At 36.2% G+C, this 20,120-nt stretch overlaps 1 protein-coding gene and 1 long non-coding RNA gene across 4 annotated transcripts in view; one reads left to right on the plus strand and one right to left on the minus strand.

Annotated features, from left to right (window-relative positions):
- Window positions 1-19,737, plus strand: part of LOC124308637 (Y+L amino acid transporter 2) — a 39,645-nt gene extending 19,908 nt beyond the window's left edge. For 2 of the 3 annotated variants that reach the window (XM_046771509.1, XM_046771510.1), the window contains exons 4-11: window positions 312-437; window positions 6,352-6,490; window positions 12,911-13,034; window positions 13,202-13,402; window positions 13,483-13,557; window positions 14,094-14,253; window positions 14,725-14,817; window positions 16,748-19,737. In XM_046771509.1, coding sequence (XP_046627465.1) covers window positions 312-437; window positions 6,352-6,490; window positions 12,911-13,034; window positions 13,202-13,402; window positions 13,483-13,557; window positions 14,094-14,253; window positions 14,725-14,817; window positions 16,748-16,815 — 986 coding nt within the window. In that variant the 3' untranslated portion in view covers window positions 16,816-19,737. Of the gene's footprint in view, window positions 1-311; window positions 438-6,351; window positions 6,491-12,910; window positions 13,035-13,201; window positions 13,403-13,482; window positions 13,558-14,093; window positions 14,254-14,724; window positions 14,818-15,829; window positions 15,890-16,747 lie in introns of all 3 variants that reach the window. The other variant, XM_046771512.1, reaches the window with a different exon arrangement.
- LOC124308638 (uncharacterized) lies at window positions 11,715-16,749 on the minus strand. The gene is made up of 6 exons (XR_006909054.1): window positions 14,309-16,749; window positions 13,999-14,235; window positions 13,660-13,907; window positions 13,163-13,553; window positions 12,889-13,082; window positions 11,715-12,215 (listed from the first exon to the last, which is right to left on the minus strand). It is a non-coding gene; the product is annotated as an uncharacterized LOC124308638 (long non-coding RNA).
- Window positions 19,738-20,120: the final 383 nt, after the last annotated feature.

A 20,120-nucleotide genomic window follows, 5' to 3' on the forward strand; every position in this document is an offset into this window, starting at 1 on the left:
AGACCATGTGGAACCGAAAAACTCGGCAGTCTTAAAAATTTTTATTCATCTGCTTCTTTAGGGATTATTTTATCAGAGTGTAATTAAACAAAAGCGTTTCTACACACTTAAAATCTTCCTTCGTACATTTCACACGGGCGAAAAGAAAATCCCACTATCAAATTATATCAAGAATCTTTGAAAATTCATCCAAGATTCTTTGAAATTGCAAAATATATATTCTCAGTACCATGTCTCAGACTTAATATTTTACAACAACAAAATCTGTTCGATTGTGCAGGTATTGATATTTTTTTTTTCTTCTTCTCCAGGTGTCCTGGCCTTCATAAATTGCTGGGACGTTCAATGGGCAACGAGAGTTCAGGACATCTTCACGTACGCGAAGCTCTTGGCCTTGTTCATAATTATCGTCACTGGATTCTGGCAGCTGTGCAACGGTAATGATTCCAAATTTCGATGACAATTATTTAACATATCCGATATGTCAAATGATTCCAAGCCGATATGAAATTGCGTGAAAGTGTTTCGATACCGGAACACGTATCTACGTATTTCGGTATTTGGTACGAGTATGAGTTGCGTGTACGTTTAATCACGCTAGGCAGTGATTGGCGATATTACAGCGTTTATAATTAATTGATAAATAATCTATTAATGGTCGTCGAAGTCAAGTGTGACGTGTGACAGGCCGAAAATGAGGTTGAGGACATTGGGAATGTATCCACCTTAATTTAGAAAGTGCAATGTCATGTAATCGACGTTGATATATTATTATTGGAGGAGGATCGAATCTACAGAAATCGGTTCTACAGAGCTAGTATTTTACAGAATATGTTCTGAATACTCGTTTTTTACAGAAACATTTTTCTACAGAGTATTTTTCTACAGGAAAGAATTCGAGATTCACACCAGAAATAATCCTGCTTAAATTATTCTACAGAAGAATTGTTCTACAGAGTAATTGTTCTACATAATATTTTTCTACAGATAGATTTTTCTACAGAATACTTTTCTACCGAAGAGAATTCGAGATTCACATCAGAAATAATCCTGCATTAATTATTTTACAGGAAAATTGTTCTACAGAGTAATTGTTCTACAGATAGTTTTTTTTACAGAACACTTGTCCACCGAAAAAAATTCGAAATTTACATCAGAAATAATCCTGCATGAATTATTCTACTGTATAACAATTTTCTGTAGAACAATTTTTCTGCAGAATTCATTAATTATTCTACAGTATAAAAATTTCTGTAGAACAATTTTTCTGTAGAATAAATGATCGAGGATTATTTCATATGCGAATCTCGAATTCTTTTCTGTAGAAAAATATTTTGCCGACCAATTTTCCTGTAGAATAATTCATGGAGAATTATTTCTGATTTTCTGAATCTCGATTTCGAAAATTCATTTGTCAAGAAAAATATTTCTGCAGAAACGAGTCTGTAGAAAATATTCTGTAGAACATTTGATTTGTAGAACAGATTTCTGTAGAACCGAACGGCAATGTTATCATTAGAAGCATCTCCTGAGTTTGTAGGGATAGTTTAAACTTGCAGTAAAAACTAGACCCTCAAAATAGGTACTATATTCTTGACCCGAGGTCAGCTGGAAGTCAATTAATCATAACCGGTCAATTGACTCTGCTTGTGTTATTCTTTCGGCTGATTAAGGAGGACTTTACTTCCGCAGTTCATTAGCTCGCTTTTAATTTTACGGATTAGTCACTTTGTACCATTTTTCCGCCATCGAATGACTTTGAATCTAACGTGAAGCTATGCAATTTGAATCATACTAGTCCGATCGAAATAGGTCGGAATTGAGAATATTCGGGATATGGTTTCATTTTTGTGTAAATGAGTTGATCGTCGTGTAGAGGTGAAAATTCTACATCGAATTTTGTCTTCTTTTGTCGGAAACGGAGTCGAATTAATAAATTAGGAAAAAATAAATTATTTCATCGTAATTCCCAAGATTCTGTCATTAAGTAGAATTTCTATGTTCTTAATTCGTTAATCGGACTCAGTTTCCGACATGAGGACATAATTCGGTGTAGAATTTTCCTCCCTGCACGATGTTCAAGTTATTTTTCATCTATCGATGACAGTTTTTGGGGAAACCCCCCCACCCCAAGAAGCGTCAAATTTTGCTGGTTTCTCGAAACGCCGTTTATTCAGCTCAAAAATGATTTCAGATATCAGTTCCTGAGGGACGAAAATCTCTGTACACAAAAACGCAGCCATATCCCGAATAATTTTTAATTCAGACCCATTTTTACTGCACTAATACCTTGATTATTCAATAATATCTCAAGTAATTTTAGAACATTTTGTAAAGCGATCGATGGATCACGATGCATGAAAATTGCAAAAATTATAATTACATTTCGATGTAAGCTGCTGCGTTTTGGAGGCAAAAAGAAAAAAAAATCATCGGTGACTGTTTTTATTGATCGAGAGAAACTTTTTTTTTTTCTTGTTTTTATTTCTTTACTCGCGACTTAGCAGCGTGTGAAGGATATCACGGATAAACGATGCAATGCGCGTAGCGTAGACCGGAACAGAATGAATAGTTCAGGATTAGCCGACACAGACTGCGACACAATTACTCAGCCGTTTGAACTCTCAATGAGATGAAACCGGTCTGAGAATAGCCGTTAAGGATATAGCTGTTGAAAAGCGTGCAGATAAAATACGGGGGAAAAAAACAAAGCGACTAAAAGTTTAAAAAAAATGGTGAGAGTTATCATTAAACACGAGAGAGATATAAGGTATCCTTGTTCCAGCTGTTTATTTTTATCGAAGAAAAACGAAGCTTGAACAGAATAAATCAACGCATGTATCAAATAGATTGATAAATAAGAAAATCGAAAACGTTACTCGATACAGGAACGAAAATTTTTTTACCGTCAATTCTTTTTTATGCCTGAGTGTGTGATCCGTTGAGGAGTCTTTTTATTAAGACAATTGAAAATTCATTAAAAAGATTCGATTTTAATTATGTTGAATAAATTTGGGTTTTACTTGAAATCCCCGCCTAAGTCATTATATTAATTGTTATAAAAAATTTTCTGCTCAAATGAAACTAAGATTCCACGTTAATAATGATAGCTTGGATCCAAAACTATCAGCGGTCTTGAAACTCGCGTAAATATAAAATGAAAATTTTTTTGATATCGTCTCCGAAGCATATCCTTCGAACAGAATCGTCCTGAACATCCAATAAGGAGTTATTTTATTACGATTACCTCTTGACGCGAGTCGTTGTTCGGACTTATTGGCGAATCATATTGGCAACCCCTTTTTGCTAACACGTCGAATTCCATGTTCAGTTTTTTATTACTCAACTGCAGCAACACGCAAACCCAACCTTTGCGAATCGACGGTTCATTTTTGCTGAGTTCATCGTTCATTTTGAAAATCATAGCCGCTCCATTGTCGGTGTTCGTTGTGTCTGTACTCGACATCAAACAAAGAGCGACTGATCACACGGTTCGAAAATTTAACGTGGGCTGAATTGCAGTGCCTGTAAAAGGTTTAAAAAAATAAAAAATAAAAAATAAAACAAAAAAAAAACCACCAAACGTCGATCGTCTGATAAATTTGTAATTATTTCTTTTCTAAGACTTCTATAGCTGCAATGTTTTTTTTTTTTCTACTTATTACTTTACATGTGGCCGGCTTGCGTCAGGCAATCAGAATCGCCTTTCACCACGGATTAGGTAAAAAAAAAATCCGTTACGTCGCTGCAATTTCTCGGACGTCTGTATTAGGGCTGTGCGATTTTTTTTTCGATCGATCGTTTTTCAGATTAATGATTAATCGGCGATTTTTGTTGGTTGTTTTTTCAACAAATCGGTGGGTACAATTAATCGTTTTTTCTATTAATCGATCGATCCCAGTTGCGTCGTAAGAATTGTACAAGTCGGTAAATATGTGAATCAAAGCCATAATCTGAAAAACGATGAATCGAAATCGTCGATTATTCCATGAATCGAAAAAACGATTAATCAAAGCGGCCCATCCATTGATTAATGCGCACAACACTAGTTTGTATAATAGCTGAAAAATCTTTTTATCATTCGTCACCATTATTCTTACAATGAGAGAAATATTTAGTTCCGGTTATCCCTCAGTCCTCGACTATTTTCATTTTGTTACCACAATCGAAAAACATACTTCTAGGTACAAAATGAAAATTAGTTTTCTACCTGTTACCGGAAACTCCAGTATCCGTTGCTATTCTTTCTCATTACGATCGCTGTTGCTAGATTTTCTTGCAACTGTCGCGAAAATTTAACGCTCGTGCAAGAATAAATTGACGTTAAAGCCTTGTTTAATTAAAAAAGTAGAGTAAGCCTCGCAAACTGATTTTGCGTTGCAATTACCGCAAAAGGATCGACAATAGCGCAAAATGTTTACGCGTACCTCGTTTTTCGTTATTCCAACAATATTCGAACAGTTTTTTTTTTTTAACGATACCTGTTTCACTTAATTTTTCTAATCACTGTAACAAATGAAATTTTTCTCAGCGTAGCCATTTCTTATCCCGTTTCCCCCTGTAATACTTAAATCCAATTAGCGATAGTGTGTCAAAGGACCTCCTACGCTCATAAGCAGAACTATTAGTGCCGGTAGGACAGACGAGGGCAGGCAGACGAGACCTCTTCTTTAGTCAGCGCCTCTTGCCGGACGAACCAATTTGCCCAATCAAAAAGGTGGTTAAATATGTATATATACTTATAATACGCGCTGCTCGTGAATGAAAAGAATCGTGAAATTGGCCCAATCAGTAACGTACGTAAATGGATCCGTAATGGCAAAGCTCCTCGTCTCCGTCGTCTTAGACAGACTGATGTAACAACTCGGATCTCGGATCGATCTTAATCGCCGAGTTGATATCCATCATCAAAAATAATAGAAACACGACTCGATTGAATCGGCAAAAATGAATCTATTAATCGATTGTTTCGTACTTTTTTGAGACGGTGCACATAAAACCAAAATTTCGTAAATCTCAGTATGCAGTATTAATAGCTTAGTGAAAATATTCATTTATCTTTCACTTGTTGTATGACACAGGTAATTAGGAAGGTAAGATAATGGTAATAAGTGATACTTTAATCACACAAATTGACATTGTATTGCATCGTTCATGGGAGTGATAAACAAAAACCGATTGTGAAGAAAAATAATCGATTCGATCGAAAATTGTGATTATTTTTAATGTTACCAACTCAATTTATTATTCGGTACCGGATTCATGGATCATTAACTGACTTTCCGAAAACCGTAGAAGCCTATCGTTTACTGAGTATTGTCTGTAAACTTTCGGCAACAAACGGAATTCGATAAATGTTTATTATAAATTCATATGGAATTTTTTAAAACATTATCAAATTCTTGTCAAGCACGAGCTGTTGGTCTGCCGTGTCGTTACAATAATCAAAAAGTGATTAATGATGTAAACGACTTTAAGATATTCCCGGATAGTTATGAAATGTATGTATCGTTATAAAAATACTTGACGTAATTTTTATTATTATTACTTCTTCAACGATCAATATTTTGACTCTATGCTTGAAAGTTCAGGGTTGTAATATCATACGAATTACGTTACCGAAAATTACTAAAGATAAAGAAGGCAATTGTAGAAACTTGGTGTTCAATTAATTCGATCAATTATGAATTAATCTTTTGCTTTTACCATTTTTACTGTTTCTGTACTACCCATGACATACTAAAATTAGTATTTAAAACGTTACGATCTTCTACCGATTCGGTTAAGTTTCCCCGCTAAATTTACATCGGTATTTGATATTCATGGCAATGATAAAAATAAACAAAATACATCGTAAAGATAAAATTAATGATTATAACGAATAATTTGATGAGAGGTTAATAAAATATCGAATAAAATTTACCGATATTTAGAATTGATCGACGCGAGTTATGTTGAATATTCAAATCTGAACAAATCTGAAGGCCGAAGAGCGTCGTGTATACAAGAATAAAAAGAAACAAAAAAAAAACCGCAACAAAAAAAGAAAGAAAAAACAACTTTTAGGCACCGACGTCGAGTTACGTCATGACGCGACTGAATGATTATAAAACTATTACCGAACACATCAGCTAAAGACCAATCAACGATAATGAAAACATGATAATACGTTATCTATTTGTATATTGAAAAAGGCGTGAAGTGTGATCGAAATAGATTATTGCTCAAGCTGACACTTCTTATCGAAACGTTTATTTATGATCGTCCTCTGCATGATGAAACATTGTAAAAATGCTGCGCTAAATAACAACGACAACAACAATAATAATAATAATAATGTTCATTTTACAGGAAAAACGGAGTACTTCACTTTCGAGGATACGAAGATGGAAGTTACATCGATAGCTCAGAGCTTCTACCAGGGACTCTTCGCATACAACGGATGGAACTACCTCAATTTCATCATCGAAGAGCTCAAGGATCCGGTGAAGTGAGCACAACCTGATTTTGGAATTTCAATGCTTTTTAAGAGAGGATTGAGTGTCTGTGCAGTATGTGTATGAATATACCATATGTCAGAATGAGAATAGTCGAGTAATGCGTGGGTTTTGCGTATGCATGTATTATAGACTTGCATAGGGGGAATTCCATGCGAAACCGACCAATGTCTGAAAAGTTCGGAGAAAATTTCAAACAAAGTCAGATACGGCCGGGGGTCAGACGTTGGTCAAGTTCGCATGAAATCTCAAAAAGGTATAAGCGAAAATTTGGTAACTCGAGGTATTAGGATACCTGCGGCTACGCAAGAAGTTTGCCCCCCTCCTCATTTCGCGCCGCCCTTTGCTAGGGCGATTTCAAGATCAAGGGCGTCATTTTTTTTTTTTTTAAACACGAACACCCGTTATATTGTTGTAAGGTTATTAGATAGAAATTGCGACAGCATGTGACAAGATATGGTAGAATTAAGAAACGAGACGCACTGTAACTTGTTAAAAATTGTCAAGAAATGGATGGAAAGTGAAGAATGGTTTTGATTGTAGCGAACAATAAAAGTATAATTCATTGTATGAACTTGACTTTGAGATTAGAAAACAGTAAGGCCTGTACGTTTTGTAGTTTTGCATATTTAGCTGCATTCTGAGTGACGAGTTGTCTGAATTCATCATCCTGTTCATCGGATGATGTACGTCTTCTGATGTACCATTGTATGTGCTGATAATTGTGAAATTTCGTCAATATTTTGGAAAAATCTACCGCAAATAGCGGATCAGAATATTGACGCAAAAGACACGAGAATGAGCATCTTAATTTGTTCGTATATTCTTTTTGTAGTCTCAGTTGTTATTGGTCTTATTTGTACTGTTTACAAAAGAAAAATAAAATATTTTCTGCATATCTGTGTTGCTTTGGGTTCGATTAGTCCTAAAGAATCATACAATTGTTTTTTAGAAGTAACATTTTTCGTATAAAAAAAAGTAAGGGTAACCCCTTTGGATTTTTGGGGAAATAAGCGAAGTTGATGAGATTGATTTGTTCATGCACTACATCGACGTTTCGTTGCCAGCGAAATCGACTGCGTGCAATCCAAGTAAGCTACGAGCAACGGATCCAGAGTTACAGCTGAAATCGGAAACTTTCCTTCGGAATTTCTCCCCTGTTGGCGCTACGCTCTTTTTAATGCCCTTCCTAAGTTTAAGCAGACGTTTCAGCCAAAAAACTCATGGATTTTTTCATGATTTTTGTGCCGTTGCTCCTACGCTGTATTTGCTGCCTTTTCTGCATTCAGGAGATCACGTTGTATTGAAAGAGTCAGGCTAGTGAGACCTGAAGGCGAGAATTGTCTGCTCAGAAAGTAAGGCTTACCTCTTCGAATCCAATCCGTCGTTGTTTTTGATCGACCTTCTACGCTGAGACGTATTCCTGATACGAGGTGTCGTTTCAAACTGATATTTCTCCGATTCACTTGAGCCTAAAAACGAGTACCATACAAGAAAGGAATCACATGCCCTCTCAATCATGCACGCATGCCTTCAGTCACACAGCGTCAATATCATATGCAGTCAATCGATGTGTCCCTGTTTAGGAAGAGCTCCTCGGTTTTTCTGCGCTCCTGATACCAGGAGTCATTTTCGCTGAAATTCCTCCGATTTGCTTAGTTCTATAAGAAAATGGCGGGAAAATTAGCGATCACATGCCCTCTCAATCAAGCAGGCATGCCTTCAGTCACACAGCGTCAATATCATATGCAGTCAATCAATGTGTCCCTGTTTTTAGAAGAGCTCCTCGGTTTTTCTGCGCTCCTGATACCCGGAGCATGCATGCCTTTAGTTATACAGCGTCGACATCACATGCAGTCAATCAATCAATCAATGTGTCCCTGTTTTTGGAAGAGCTCCTTGGTTCTCCTGTGCTCCTGATACCAGGAGTCATTTTCGCTGAAATTCTTCCGATTCGCTTAGCTCTAAGAGAAATTGGCGGGAAAATTAGCGATCACATGCCCTCTTAATCAAGCAGGCATGCCTTCAGTCACACAGCGTCAATATCATATGCAGTCAATCAATGTGTCCCTGTTTTTAGAAGAGCTCCTCGGTTCTCCTGTGCTCCTGATACCAGGAGTCATTTTCGCTGAAATTCCTCCGATTTGCTTAGTTCTAAGAGAAAATGGCGGGAAAATTAGGGATCACATGCCCTCTCAATCAAGCAGGCATGCCTTCAGTCACACAGCGTCAATATCATATGCAGTCAATCAATGTGTCCCTGTTTTGAAAGAGCTCCTCGGTTTTTCTGCGCTCCTGATACCAGGAGTCATTTTTGCTGAAATTTCTCCGATTTGCTTAGTTCTAAGAGAAAATGGCGGGAAAATTAGCGATCACATGCCCTCTCAATCAAGCAGGCATGCCTTCAGTCACACAGCGTCGACATCACATGCAGTCAATCAATGTGTCCCTGTTTTTAGAAGAGCTCCTCGGTTTTTCTGCGCTCCTGATACCCGGAGCATGCATGCCTTTAGTTATACAGCGTCGACATCACATGCAGTCAATCAATCAATCAATGTATCCCTGTTTTTGGAAGAGCTCCTTGGTTCTCCTGTGCTCCTGATACCAGGAGTCATTTTCGCTGAAATTCCTCCGATTTGCTTAGTTCTAAGAGAAAATGGCGGGAAAATTAGCGATCACATGCCCTCTCAATCAAGCAGGCATGCCTTCAGTCACACAGCGTCAATATCATATGCAGTCAATCAATGTGTCCCTGTTTTGGAAGAGCTCCTCGGTTTTTCTGCGCTCCTGATACCAGGAGTCATTTTTGCTGAAATTTCTCCGATTTGCTTAGTTCTAAGAGAAAATGGCGGGAAAATTAGCGATCACATGCCCTCTCAATCAAGCAAGCATGCCTTCAGTCACACAGCGTCAATATCATATGCAGTCAATCAATGTGTCCCTGTTTTTAGAAGAGCTCCTCGGTTCTCCTGTGCTCCTGATACCAGGAGTCATTTTCGCTGAAATTCCTCCGATTTGCTTAGTTCTAAGAGAAAATGGCGGGAAAATTAGCGATCACATGCCCTCTCAATCAAGCAGGCATGCCTTCAGTCACACAGCGTCAATATCATATGCAGTCGATCAATGTGTCCCTGTTTTGGAAGAGCTCCTCGGTTTTTCTGCGCTCCTGATACCAGGAGTCATTTTTGCTGAAATTTCTCCGATTTGCTTAGTTCTAAGAGAAAATGGCGGGAAAATTAGCGATCACATGCCCTCTCAATCAAGCAGGCATGCCTTCAGTCACACAGCGTCAATATCATATGCAGTCAATCAATGTGTCCCTGTTTTTAGAAGAGCTCCTCGGTTCTCCTGTGCTCCTGATACCAGGAGTCATTTTTGCTGAAATTTCTCCGATTTGCTTAGTTCTAAGAGAAAATGGCGGGAAAATTAGCGATCACATGCCCTCTCAATCAAGCAGGCATGCCTTCAGTCACACAGCGTCAATATCATATGCAGTCAATCAATGTGTCCCTGTTTTTAGAAGAGCTCCTCGGTTCTCCTGTGCTCCTGATACCAGGAGTCATTTTCGCTGAAATTCCTCTGATTTGCTTAGTTCTAAGAGAAAATGGCGGGAAAATTAGCGATCACATGCCCTCTCAATCAAGCAGGCATGCCTTCAGTCACACAGCGTCAATATCATATGCAGTCAATCAATGTGTCCCTGTTTTTAGAAGAGCTCCTCGGTTCTCCTGTGCTCCTGATACCAGGAGTCATTTTCGCTGAAATTCCTCCGATTTGCTTAGTTCTAAGAGAAAATGGCGGGAAAATTAGCGATCACATGCCCTCTCAATCAAGCAGGCATGCCTTCAGTCACACAGCGTCAATATCATATGCAGTCAATCAATGTGTCCCTGTTTTGGAAGAGCTCCTCGGTTTTTCTGCGCTCCTGATACCAGGAGTCATTTTCGCTGAAATTCCTCCGATTTGCTTAGTTCTATCAGAAAATGGCGGGAAAATTAGCGATCACAAGCCCTCTCAATCAAGCAGGCATGCCTTCAGTCACACAGCGTCAATATCATATGCAGTCAATCAATGTGTCCCTGTTTTTAGAAGAGCTCCTCGGTTCTCCTGTGCTCCTGATACCAGGAGTCATTTTCGCTGAAATTCCTCCGATTTGCTTAGTTCTAAGAGAAAATGGCGGGAAAATTAGCGATCACATGCCCTCTCAATCAAGCAGGCATGCCTTCAGTCACACAGCGTCAATATCATATGCAGTCAATCAATGTGTCCCTGTTTTGGAAGAGCTCCTCGGTTTTTCTGCGCTCCTGATACCAGGAGTCATTTTCGCTGAAATTCCTCCGATTTGCTTAGTTCTATCAGAAAATGGCGGGAAAATTAGCGATCACAAGCCCTCTCAATCAAGCAGGCATGCCTTCAGTCACACAGCGTCAACATCACATGCAGTCAATCGATGTGTCCCTGTTTTGGACGAGCTCCTTGCCTCAGATGTTCCCCTGATACCAAGAGTAATTTTCGCTGCAATTTCTCCGATTTGCTTAGTCTTAGTGGAAGCGCCTAATTATAGGCAACAAAATTCACATGCACACGACACGGCCATCAGTCGTAAGGCGCTCCTTCGATCAAGCTCCTCGCCTCAGATGTTCTCCTGATACCAGAAGTAATTTTTCGCTGCAATTTCTCCGATTTGCCCAGCCAAGAGGGAGCGCCTAATCATAGGCAACCAAACTCACATGTACGGGACACGGCCATCAGTCGTAAGGCGCTCCTTCGATCAAGCTCCTCGCCTCAGATGTTCTCCTAATACCAGGAGTAATTTTATGCTGCAATTTCTCCGATTTGCTTAGTCTAACCGGAAGCGCCTAATTATAGGCAACCAAACTTATACATATGTGACACGGGCTTTCAGGCATAAGGCGTACCTTTGATAGAGCTCCTCGGCTCAGATGTTCTCCTGATACCAGGAGTAATTTTTCGCTACAATTTCTCCGATTTGCTCAGTCTCGGTGTAATCGCCTAATCATAGGCAACCAAACTTTTACGTATGTGACACGGGCTTTCAGGCATAAGGCGTACCTTTGATCGAGCTCCTCGTCTCAGATGTTCTCCTGATACCAGGAGTAATTTTTCGCTGAAATTTCTCCGATCCGCTTAGTTCCAAGATAAAGTGGCACAAAAGCTAGCGATAGATGAATAAATAGACATTTATATTCACTGATGCTTTTATTTATTGTTACAATCACTATCGAGATAAACATACAGTTTTTCTATGTTGTGTAGACAAATGGACAATTAAAATATTGCAAAAAATTTTCGCATTACTGTAATCGCATTCTAGATCTAACTTGAGTGTTGTGTTAAATGTGTAAAATAAAATCTACCAATAAATTCACTTGCTCGGCTTAATATACTGTCATACGTACAGAAGCTCGCAATCATCATTATAATAATTATCGAAACACATTTAAAATTATTTCTATTGTTCTTGCGCCTGATCAGCGTGGCAGATTCAGCTTCGTGCTGACCATCAGAAATACGGCTTTCACCCAAAAATGTCAATCCTCACTGCTTCTCCAGTAAATTTTATTCTCTGCAAGCCTTGGTTGTCAAACGCTTTTCACGCTACCATGAGTAATGCCGTCGTATCTGATGTGACAGAGTTCCGGAAACCCCTGAAATGCTTCCCGATGACTTGAGCCAAGCGGACAGCCTTGATCAGTGCTGTAACACAAAATTAAATTTATTCAGTTTCATTACCATATAAGTGAAACCTGTTGTATCATTTTGTCCATCATATTCACAGATTGAATGTATCCTCAATTTCCGTGCTCACTTGCCAATTATACCCCTAGTGCCACATATACTCTATCTGAATTAAAACTAGCCAGAAGTTACTATTAGAGTAACTATCGATGTCAAGTTAATAAAGGTGAAACTGTGAGAATATTTCAGAGTTGGATAAGTTTGTTTGTGATTGATAACAATTATCCACAGGCAATGCTGAAAATCAGACTGTTTATTGCGTGCCTTGACACTGCACGCGTCTAATGGTAGATACAAGTTCACTACTAAACTAAGCCAAGGTCACAAACAATATGTTTGTCCAATACACACAACGTCGAACAACCATACGGCCAATGTGGAATATTATACGTCCATAATAATTCTCTAAATTCACGCTGCCATCCAGTTAGAGAGAATAAATTCACGGAAGAAGCATACATGGTTTTGTGACCATATCATCGCTGACGAAAGCCTCGAGTTCGAAAATGTGGTTAGCAAAATTCCCCCTAATGTAATGTGTGTACAAGTGTGTTTGTATCAAAAATTAAACCGTCCTCCGGTTATCTTGTAAGGTATTCGAGTATTATTTATGACTGAGAAAAAACCTTACCACTAATTTTCTTTTCCTCCAGGAATCTACCCAGAGCCATTGGAATTTCCTGTACTCTAGTCACAATCGTCTACGTTTTCGCCAATGTTGCTTTCTACACTACTCTTAGTCCCGACGAAGTTCTTGGCAGCGGAGCTGTAGCAGTTGTAAGTAAAAACCAACGTCACCTCCATCTTTCATTTACAAACGGATGCCTGTAATATGGAAAATTGGTCAGTATAACGATCTTTGGAAAGGGAATGGAACAATGCACCTGCCATTGATGTAAACTCACAATTCTGTATATCATCTAAACCATTCATGCTCTGTATAGACATTTGCCAATCGGCTCTTTGGCGTGATGGCATGGACCATACCAGTCTTCGTTGCTTTATCCACCTTCGGAGCTGTCAATGGTATTCTGCTAACATCGTCGAGGTTGTTCTACGCCGGTGCCTGCGAAGGACAGATGCCAGAAGTTCTGACAATGATACAAATATCCAGGTTGACTCCTACCCCAGCTGTTTTGTGCATGGTGAGATACACAACTCGCGGTTAATAATACCAACTCCGCATTGGACAGGCTGAATAGTTGAAAAATTTTACTCATTTCAGGCTCTATTGTCGATGGTCTATCTCTCCTCGTCCAATATCTTCAAACTTATAAGTTACGTGGGATTCGCCACCTGGGTAAGCAACGTGATAACGATTAGTTGGAACTGTTTTTCATTGTCTTGATGTATTTTGACAAGCAGTTCTGACCGAAATACTTCAATGCCTTTATAAACTAACCTTACTATAATAGCTTAGAATGTCATTGGGATCACTTGCACATATCCATATCTTTCAATCTTAAATTCATTATTCTTCGACTCTTTAAAAAAAAGGATTTAGAAATCCTGAATCACTCCAATAGTGATCAAACAATTGTGACACCTCAGTCAAGTGCTTGTGCATGGTGTCCAGTGGTCCTGGAAATGTCTTTGTATGTCGCTCGTCTTTCAAAAGTCCGGGAAACTACCCTGAATCTTTCTTGTGTCCTGGAAATATTATATTTTTAAATGTACTTGAATTTGATACGGATTTTTAACTGGACACCGTGTTGTGAAATTTATATCGTTTGAAACTAACCATCGAGAACAACGTTTATTTGTAATTGGTGAAGAAATGAATGAACATTGAATGCATCCTACTGGCGACGAATCAACCATGTTTTCAATCCTCAGATGAGTATAGGTGCGTCGGTGCTTTGCGTGCCTTGGCTTAGGTGGGCGCAGCCTAATCTTCCGAGGCCAATAAAAGTGAATCTCATTTTCCCCGTTGTGTACATAATCGCCACGCTCTTCATCACCCTCGTTCCCATGTATGCTGAGCCAATGGAGACAGGTGAGAAACATTTCTGGTTGAGCATAATTTCTATATATTTTTCACGTTTACTTACAACTAATGAGTATAACTTTGAATTCCGATAACTCGCCAACCATATTCTTAGCTATCGATATTTTTCCATGACGGAGTTCAATCGGTCAATATTGTAACTTAGAGTTCAAAGTCTTGATTCCATTGCACAACTTTGAAAGATTAAGAATTATTAATAAATACGTAATCACAAATGATAGTCACATGCAGACTTGAATTAAAGTGACTCTAATTTTTTATTCGTCTTTCGACTTTCTTCTTATTCCGTTTGTCGTAATAATGGACTTGATAAGCTGCACTAATTGACTCAGCATCATTCGTGTATGCGCCGTGTTTATGTAATTAATGTAATGATTATAGCCGGACATTTGAAATTCCAATTATAATGAGCCTTTGTATATGGAATATACCGATGAAACTTTGTAACCGTGTTTTCAGCGTACGGTTGTCTCATGATCTTGTCATCAGTACCTGTTTACTTTTTCTTTATCGCCTGGAAAAACAAACCCAAGTCATTCACCAAGACAGTAGGTGAGTACTGAAAGATAAACTTGAACAAACAAGCTAAAAGTAATGAAAATAGGTATATCAAGACTAGATAAATAGCCGCACACTCTTCTTGAAAATTTCTTCCGAGTGTCCCGAGGTATTCTCAAATATTGTGTCAAGTTTTTCGACTTTAATTGTCAAATATTGAAAATGCAGTGCTATACGGTATGATAAAAAGAAATAAAGAAAAACTCTCAGTACTGAAATTTCAGACAGTTGAAAATTCGATGAATTTGACTTTTATCAAATTCCGCATGGCAAACAAATGAAAAGAAAATTCTTCTCTCAAAGATGGTAAGATAATGTTGCAGTAATTTTATAAAGGAAGAATCACATTTCTTACTATCAATTATAGAGGGAAAAAGTTACACGCATCTCTCTCATTCGATACAATATTTAAGTTAAAACTAGTTTGAGGTTATAAAAAAATGGAAGATATCCGACAAGTATTGCCGACTCCACGCCACTTGAAATTCTATTTTGTCTGTAATACCATTCCTAGAGTATATCGGCAATTCAGCGTCATTCCACAACGAAAAGAATGACGGCAGGAATAAATTATTTACAACTCCACTTTCGGGAAACGTCTAAGAACTGAAAATTTCGCTTGCTCGTAATTTTGTTTAACTGACACAACCGTATCACCGATACATCCCTTGGGACACTGACAGAATTTTTTATCGTAAGGGTTTTAGTCGTGCACAGAGAGCAATGACGATCATTTATCATTAAACATGAAAAGAAAAAAAAACACTCGAGTTTTATCGTGTAACTATTTTTTTTTTTTGTTTTTTGTCATCTTTCTTCCATATATCTTATATAATTATATTATCGTACAATGTTACTGAACAGGTTTATTATTTCAACACTATCGTTGACTATTCGAGAAACACACGGCTATACATACACGAGAAAACACTTGTTATACATATTATTGTAGTTAAAATTTTCACTCATTTTATTTTTCTGCTAGTTAACACTTTTTTTCATATAGGAGCCTTCACCCAAAGTATGCAGAAGCTGATGATGGTTGTCCGACCAAAGACAAATTAAGGTTCATAACACACGATACATAATTATTACTATTATTATTAATTATTTAATATACTTCTTCGAATATCATATCTATCATTTTATCGCCTCACGTGCATGCGTATGCAATTTACATAAAAAAAAATTGTCTTCGCTTCGAAGAGATATTGTATAGTAGTGCTCTAATCGAAAAAAAACTATTAATCGAAGCTGCCGTTTAATCGATTTATACCACAGCACTAATACACAGTCTCGGCAATGTTTTTCCACGCTTTTTATAATAAGTAACCTTTACAAGCCTATATCATGATAAGTATTCACTAGTAAATATTTTGCCATTCGCTTATTGCACTGCCAAATTAACTGTAATTAAATTTTTCAACAATAACTGTAACTTTACAAGTAATAATAACTATGGAATTCATATTTATTCTTTCTCATAATAGGTAAATCTTTTCTTATTTTTTTTTTTTTTTTCATTATTTGTTTATTTATTTATTTATCGAATATGATTTTGCTTGCTTTATTATTATGACACACGCGCCAAAGCACACCCTCACAAATCGATTTCTATAATATACGCACTTTCTATTAAAAAGATGCTCGAATCGAGCATTTTATTTATACGACGAGGTTGTGATGAATAAAAGAAAAAAGAGAAAAAAAAACTAGAACCAAATCGTTCCGTTCAGAATTTACTCGAGACTCTGGTACGAATTTCGTCGATTTTTAACGATTTTCTTAAAGAATATTTCGAACAGAACGATTTGAGGTGATCATCATGGTCACAGTTATTTCTGATACCGTAAACGCATTAAAAATGTCCCAACATCTTCTCTATGCATACTAACGAAGATAAATGAATTGAACGTTGTTTCAGTAAGCACAACGAGGTTCCTGCAGAAGATAATGCTGGTAGTTGGAAAATCGAAACCCGCTCAGGTTTAACGGCCTCAATTTAAATGAAATTAAACGAAAGTTCATTTATAGTATTTCTAGCATACCATGACGGCAACGATAACGCGTGAGGTGAGAAGAAAAAAAAACAAGAAAAGAAAGAAAAAAAAAAAAATAAAAATAAAATAAATAAATAAATAAATAAATACGGCGCCCAAGTGCAACGAGCAGCCACATTGAAATTGGGTGCCTGACGAACCGCACGGTCAACCATATTGCAATAACGATCCGAACAGTGTAATTATTTGTCCGTTCCAAGTGACGTATATGACTTATTTTTGATTGAAGAAAATGGATTTTTTTTTTTTTTATACATGTTTCTTCAATTTCTTTTTCTCTTATCCGCGTTCCACGATGCACCTTTCACGCATGATTACTTTTACTGTAACTATAATTAATTTATACACAAATATTGACGTAGTTTTTTTTTTTTTTTCTATTTAGGATTATTTTGTATTATATATTACGTCGTATTGTATGTATGAAAAAGAAAAAAAAGGGCTAATCTCGCTTTGCGTTACATTATTATTACATATTATCATATTGTAAGGTATTTCGGTTGACCCGGTAAATATGATATATAATATTATACATACATTCGTACATACACACACACACATATATATATATAATATATAATATATATATAACTATAAGGAAAACGCGTATACATATTATGCATAACCCTACGTGTTGAATGATATTGTTACTTATGTGAATTCTGTATAATTGATTGATGTAATGGGACTTTGATGATTCGTTGGGTGAAAAAAATGTTCATTCCACAGATGTATCAAATTCATCGACGCGGTATCTTTAGCATACAATTGCGGAATCACTTTGCACATGTTCGACTGTATATCCGTATAAAGTTAGATATTATCATTGTTCGAAATGTTCTTCTTGTAATTGTCAAGATATTCGAGAGGGGAGAAGTTTTTTTTTATATTTATTCATTCTTTATTTTCCGCAAAATGTTTCAAAATAATTGACTCGGAAATCGGACTCAATGCTATAACTCAACATTTGCCAAATATTTCAAATCCAAAATTGCTAGAGTTTAATTCGTAGTAAAACATGTTGATTTACGATTTCGTTCAAGGAAACGATATCTTTGAGAATTCGTTTTTAAAAACTTGTAACGCCTGATTCTTTTTTTTTTTTTTTTTTCTCTTTTAAATCGCTGAGTAAAAATAAATTGAAACGATTGATAAAAATATTTACTCGTGTAAGAAAGTGTTGAGAAATTTTCAAGACCCGATACAATACGTTTTGCTAACGATTGGGAAAAGGCATCGTTAAAATATAACACTTGTATCCGCTTGCAACTTAGACTAGGTAAATTATTCGTATAAATTACGAGTCCTATTAGACCGAATGAATACTCGAACCAACCACTCGAAATATTATTTTAATGAAAATACTGTAACAAACTGATCTGAACGACGTCTTAAATGGCATAGATAAAAGCGAATCAATAATAGGGCAGCGAATCGATTATTGCATAATATTGTTAATATTATTGTCCAAGGAACGTGAAAAAAGATCTAGAGCCCTTATTCCTTTTTTAATGTACATATATATTTGAAATATTTTTCATTACGACGATATTGCAATATTTCGTCGATTTTGCTCAGTAGACTATTGATTAAAACAAATTAACGCAAGACTAATATTAAATAAGCTTCTTTTCGTCGTATCTCAGATCGAAGTTTATTATTGAATTCAACTCGATATGATAATCAGCCAGAAAAAAAAAAAAAAAAAATGATACTATCGGTGACTTTTGATGATAATTTTTCCTTGCTTCTACACGTCTGCGGTTCTATGTTCCTAGTTAATTTCCTTTTCACGCATAATTTAATAACAACGATAAGTTAAATAAAGCCGGGTAAACTGTTCCTTTTTTTTTAATTTTTTTTTTTTTTTTCTTTCTCACATTTATCTCCCATCTTCAATCTCACGCATTCCTCTGAATTTTATTTTGTCATTGTATAAATATATTAACGAAAGTAGAAAGAGAGAGAGAATAAAAAAAAAAAAGAAAAGAAAAGAAAAATAGAGGTTATAATATACTTATAATTAAAAACAGCTGACGCGATTTATTGTTCGCGCGTTACCATCGATTCAAAATGATCACAGCATGACGGAGTGATTGAAATATATTTATGCATGAACACGATTAAATTTAAATGTTCAATATTACACGAAGAATCAAAGTACAAGGGTGTACAAAATCGTTATCAACTCGTAGAAACGAGGGTAAAAGAAATTGCTAAGAAAATAAAACAAAAATGACAAAGAACGAGGAAAAAATATATAAAACTATTGTAACAATAATAATAATATATTTAAACGCGGAATTTTAATTTTCGCAATTTCGATGCAGATATCACGCTATCGTGTTACAACTACACACATATCTTACGTAGATGAATCAATAAATTATGACCAAAAATTTGTACACAGGGTGACCTGCTAGTGTCGGATGTAGAAAAAAAAAAAAAAAAAAAAAAAAAAAAAAAAAAAAAAAAAAAACGAGAGTTCGGCTGTCCTAGTAATATTATTACAAACATACGGAGTCCTTGTACTATTACTATTATTATTGTTGTTGTTGTTAATATTATTATTATTATTATTATTATTGATATCGACTAAAAAGTTCATTAGATGACAGACGAGGATTTTAATTTATCACCATATATTATTATAACTATCATTACTACTCTACGTATAGTTGAGCGTTTTTAAGAATATAGATTTTTCAAAATAATCGAGCAATCGAACTTCGATCAATACGGTTATAGAAATGATGTAAGCGTATAGGGGTAAAAAAAAAAAAATTACATCGATTGCAACGATTCGCAACACAAATAATAACTAAATATGATTGCGTGTAAAGTACAAATTTGTTAACGGTAAGAAGTGGTGAGCTTTTGAATTTGAAAAAATTCTTACTTACGTTTGAAGTATAATAATGTGTGTTTCCAGTGTATCAGGATATCGGTTTAACTTATTGAAATGAAGTTATAATGTTTCGGTAAATTGACGAACAACAATCGATGTAATTTTTTACCATTATATTATATGCCAACGAATTTTGTACAAAATCTGCAAATCGTTGGGGAAATATTATAACGATACCTATTTTTAATTAGATAATGATAATTATGTATACCCTTTGATTAACACAAATGTGACAATAAGACATTGACTGACTATAAATGAAGTAAAGAAAAAAAAAAGAGAGAGAGAGAGAGAAAAAAAAAATAGATGCAGCATTTTATATGAGTACG

The sequence above is a fragment of the Neodiprion virginianus genome, chromosome 7 (assembly GCF_021901495.1).
Source record: "Neodiprion virginianus isolate iyNeoVirg1 chromosome 7, iyNeoVirg1.1, whole genome shotgun sequence".
NCBI classification, from domain to species: Eukaryota; Metazoa; Arthropoda; class Insecta; order Hymenoptera; family Diprionidae; genus Neodiprion; species Neodiprion virginianus.